We start from the raw sequence: 4,289 nt of genomic DNA, 5'->3' as shown, positions 1-4,289 counted from the left end.
CGATTATTAACCGTGTTAACAATTCAGTAACAAATATCGGACTCTCATCAACACCAATGGTTTTTATTGTGGTTGTTGTTTATTGTTTTTGTTGTTTCTGTTTGTTTTGCTTGTACGAGTAAATATTGAGTAAAACGCACATACAACATAAAAACCACTTACAATATATGTTCGGAATCGAGTGATCGTCTGTTGCTCCTGCACTAAATGCCGAATTAAGTCGTAAAATTGAAATTTACGATTTGTTTACATAGCCACACAATTTTGTAGTAGTTTGCAAATATTATTGGAGTGCTGGTAGGGACGGGGGGGAGAAGGAGTGGAATTAGCATTTTTTCTTAATTACTATAAGAGTTCTCGAAATATTATGTCAATGGCCATTGAATATTTGCAACAGAATTTCTTTCCAAATATTCTCACACTTAACATGGGAGGGGAGATTTCCATCCTTATCTTGTTGCGGTAACAAATTTTCATCGATGGAAGTTTTTTTGCAAACAATCCTAGCCGTCGTTCCTTGCCTGGTTATTGTGATGTTGTGTCGCAATTTTATGACTCCTTCTCCTTTCCTTCCTAGTCTGTGGCGTTGTCGTCGTCGTCATCGTCATCGAAAATGTACATTCGTTGTAAGAACACTGTGTGGTACCACCATGAAATATCACGTTTCTCGGAATTGTTTACATTCAGTGAGTGATTTGAGTTTTATGAGCCAAAGTGGTCGCGCTGCTAGTCTTCCTCCTCTAGGCTATGTAAATAAACAATCGTACATGTTGTAAAGGGAAAGATGAAAGTGGTGGTGGTGCGGTTGCGTTACCCACACGAAAACACATGACCATAGATGCATTTTTACACTTGCCTGATGACGAAATACGAATGGATCTGTTGTGACACTTCATTACCAGTTATAGTGTAATGGAAAGACCTCATCGGTTAAATTTCAAATTAAAACATTAAATATTTCCACATTTTTTTTTTTATTTTTTCAACAATATTGTAAATTTCATTAAAAGTTTGCTTTTATTTTAAAACACATTTAATTTCTGATGGAACATTTTGCATTTATCACACTTTGCTTTATTCATTCGACGACTTCTGAACAATCCTTCTCTTGAGCGGTGTTAAACGCATATCCTTTTGTAGATTAATTTCATTCCAATATATAACGATTTCTTCGGGTGATTTGTTACGCTTTCGTTTCCGCTCCTTATCCCGACGCTTTCTTTGACGCTTCTTATGCGGCGATTTGAACAAACAGGGCCCACACACATAGTACACCAAGAGCTCAGCCAAAAATAGTCCTATACTGGCACAAATACCCACACTTAAGATAGAAAAGGCTCCCTGTAAATGATCCATTCTTAGGACAATGACTTTTTCTGGAACAAAGGATAAAATAATCGCTAATTACATGTTTGTGTATCTTCTTGCTGGCCATTACCTTTAAAATCTGGTCTCATCTTTGCAATTCGATTCAGATATGTGTTGTTGTAGACAAAATCACGATGGATTTTATTTAGAAAACCAAAATCGCGCATATAACGTATCATCAAATTGAATTCATAGAGAAAAGGAAATCCTGGCTTCATAATCATCTGCATGGGGCTGGAGAAGACATTAAAGGGAAAGGCATAGATATTATCCGCCAAGGCACTTTGCATGATATACATGCGGCGGCTTAATATCACACGTTCCCCCTGCTCGACTGATATTAGATTTATATAGAGCGGTTCAAAATCTGCGGAATAATTATATTTATCAAAGACCCAATAATCCTCGTCGTTGTCAAACCAATCCCGACTTTCTTCATAGCCACCTGCAGGGAATTATAATGGGTGCTGTTGAGAAAAGAATTAACTATTTTAGCTAACCTACCAAATGGTATACCAGCATCTACCACTTCTGCAAGAGTATCGATCTGATGCAAATGTCCAGGATTAGAGAAAACCGATATGAGTTTCGAGGTATAGGTCGATGTAACATTTAGTCCATACAAAGCTAAGGATACAAAGAAAAATCTGGAAGCTAAACATAACGGCCGTTCGTTAACCGATACACAAATCGACACTGCCATATTGTTGATACCGGTTAACGACACTTCCTTGCTCTCCGCTGGTTCGGGCAAAAAGTACACCAACACAAACCATGTTAGCCAAGTAATCAACAACATCACAACGAAGGCGGCCCATGTTAGATTTTGAAATATGGAATAGAGAGCCATCCAGGCTGGACGTGGATCAGCCAACTTCACGTACCATGTATAGGAATCCTCCAAGTAGGTATCGGATACCCAAAAGTTACTTATAATTTCATTGTCGGGATAGAATCCACCCATGATGAAATCACAAGACTTTTCGTTTAGCCTACCCAATAGACCAGTCCAATTTCCGGCCTCTTCTTGGACACCGCGACTTTCACGTTCACATTGCTGAATAATCTAAATGGACGTAAGGGTAAAAAACATTTGGTAGGAAATTGTAATTCGTTAAATAAAAAACGTGAGATATGCATAAAAATATTTGATCCCCAATACTACTTCTTTTGAGATTGACATTTTTAGACTGCTATCCAGCGACAATTATCCCGTCCTTAGTGAATGTTGAAATTTCCTAAAAAGTCTTTATCTCTTACGTATAACTAACGATACCGTGCATACGCCCCCTCTCTCTCCCTTTCGTGTACACCTCATTTCAACCAAAAATATATATTGCATATCTCACATTTCACACCGCCAACAAATTGTAAGGAACACATTTCAAACTTACATTAAAATTCAGACGTGTCTTTATAAATCCAATTATTCGCATTTCCAAACCCAACACACAATCGGCCTCCACAAATGGTGCCGAAATGGAAGCACACATATAAAATGTACAATTAGTCAGACTCAAACTGCTCAAAAATCGATCCAAACTACGCTGAAGACCTCCAGGATTTTTTGTCAACACATTACCCTCCTGGCATTCGGCAAATTGTTTGACCCTAAGCTTTCGACACGACAAGCTATTGTAGTAGTCCAATACCTTGAAGACATATCCGGTATCCGAAGTGGCGTACAACAGACCAACACGATGGATGTAGAATTGGTCTAGCATCGCTTGGAAAATTACTTTAGCTGTTTCATCTGAATTGTTGCGATTCTTGACATTATTGTAGAGTATTAGGAAACGTGCTCCCGGATTCCAAGACAGCATATTGCTGACGTAGTTCTGCAGAAGGTTGGATAATCGAGTCAGGGAATCAACAACAATGATGTAGTAATCCGCCAATACCAATTCATTTTGTTTCATTTTAAATTTTACGTAGGGTTGGGCATCCGAAACGATACGCATTTGATAGCGTTTGTGAACGGGCTGCAGCTCGCTGACGGCCTCCATCATAATTTTGAGAAATCCCTCCTGGATTTGAGCAGCTGGAGTGGTCATATTCTTGGCAATGGTCATAACCACATTTGGCGACCGTGTGAGGCTTTCACGTTTGCGAAAGAATAGACGAGTTATTTGATCCAAGCAGTTGACTCCGGCCAACCAGGTTCTAGGTCCCAAACTGCTGGGTTTCTGAAGATAGATAACCATGCGGGCAGATTCATTGTCGGGATTCACAATGCCATAGCTCCGGTGCAGAAAAACCAGAAGTAATGCAACAGTTTTCAGGTAGACGGACATTACAACGCACTCCTTTGATGCCTCCACAGGCTTTGGCTATTCAACCAGTAATCGCAGCTGGGGAAATGCAACTGCAAAGGCTTTCTGTTTGCTATGGAATTTTATAACATTATTTGGTCTCTTCCGTGAACTTCCTTCGGGGTGAATAATATCTTCGTGCCTGGCCACTGCCAATGCATGTTTCATTGTTGACTTTAGTTGGTAATTCACAGCTAGTGACCGGCAGGCTGTGACCCAGAGAATGTAGCCGCTTACTGATGAAGAAGAGTAGGCCTGTTAACGGCGTCACTTTGTTTACTTTTTTGTCCCGCAACAGCAAAACAAAGCAAAAAAACGACTCTATTTACTTTGGCAGATAATTAAAGTTGTTCCGTCCTGTTGCAACAAACCGACTGACTGACAGAATAGTGAATTGAGAATGATGCACAACGGACATGCCATTGGAGGGTCGGCGGTCAATGTTCTCTGTCTGTTATTTGTTGGTTATACTGAAATCATAGCAAAGTAGTGGAGAAGGGTGTGGACACAAGTCACAGAGGACACTTATCATAGAATGTCATTGCCTTTAGTGAATTTGTGTCGTGAATGTGATGCCATTTTTGTGTAAAACTACATAGCAGAGCAAAC

General features: G+C 39.7%; 1 protein-coding gene across 1 annotated transcript; it reads right to left on the bottom strand.

The window, feature by feature from the left end:
* Nucleotides 1–1,074: 1,074 nt before the first annotated feature.
* Nucleotides 1,075–3,662, bottom strand: LOC133329485 (uncharacterized). Its single transcript, XM_061537957.1, has 4 exons — nt 2,763–3,662; nt 1,873–2,434; nt 1,439–1,813; nt 1,075–1,376 (listed from the first exon to the last, which is right to left on the bottom strand). Exons 1-4 carry the CDS (start codon nt 3,660–3,662, stop codon nt 1,075–1,077), a joined length of 2,139 nt encoding a protein of 712 aa, XP_061393941.1.
* Between the last annotated feature and the right edge of the window lie 627 nt (nt 3,663–4,289).

The sequence above is a fragment of the Musca vetustissima genome, unplaced genomic scaffold (genome assembly GCF_032173495.1).
Source record: "Musca vetustissima isolate MV318-11 ecotype Yass unplaced genomic scaffold, APGP_CSIRO_Mvet_v1 utg6568, whole genome shotgun sequence".
In the NCBI taxonomy this organism is placed as follows: Eukaryota; Metazoa; Arthropoda; class Insecta; order Diptera; family Muscidae; genus Musca; species Musca vetustissima.
The sequence above is the reverse complement of the archived record's forward strand: the minus strand, read 5'-3'. Positions and strand labels throughout refer to the sequence as shown.

Coding starts and splice junctions, on each gene's coding strand:
- LOC133329485 (XM_061537957.1), bottom strand. CDS start 3,662: ATGTCCGTCTACCTGAAAACTGTTGCATTACTTCTGGTTTTTCTGCAC. Junction 1,814..1,872: donor AGATGCTGGTATACCATTTG/GTAGGTTAGCTA, acceptor AATTCCCTGCAG/GTGGCTATGAAGAAAGTCGG. Junction 1,377..1,438: donor GATGAGACCAGATTTTAAAG/GTAATGGCCAGC, acceptor CCTTTGTTCCAG/AAAAAGTCATTGTCCTAAGA.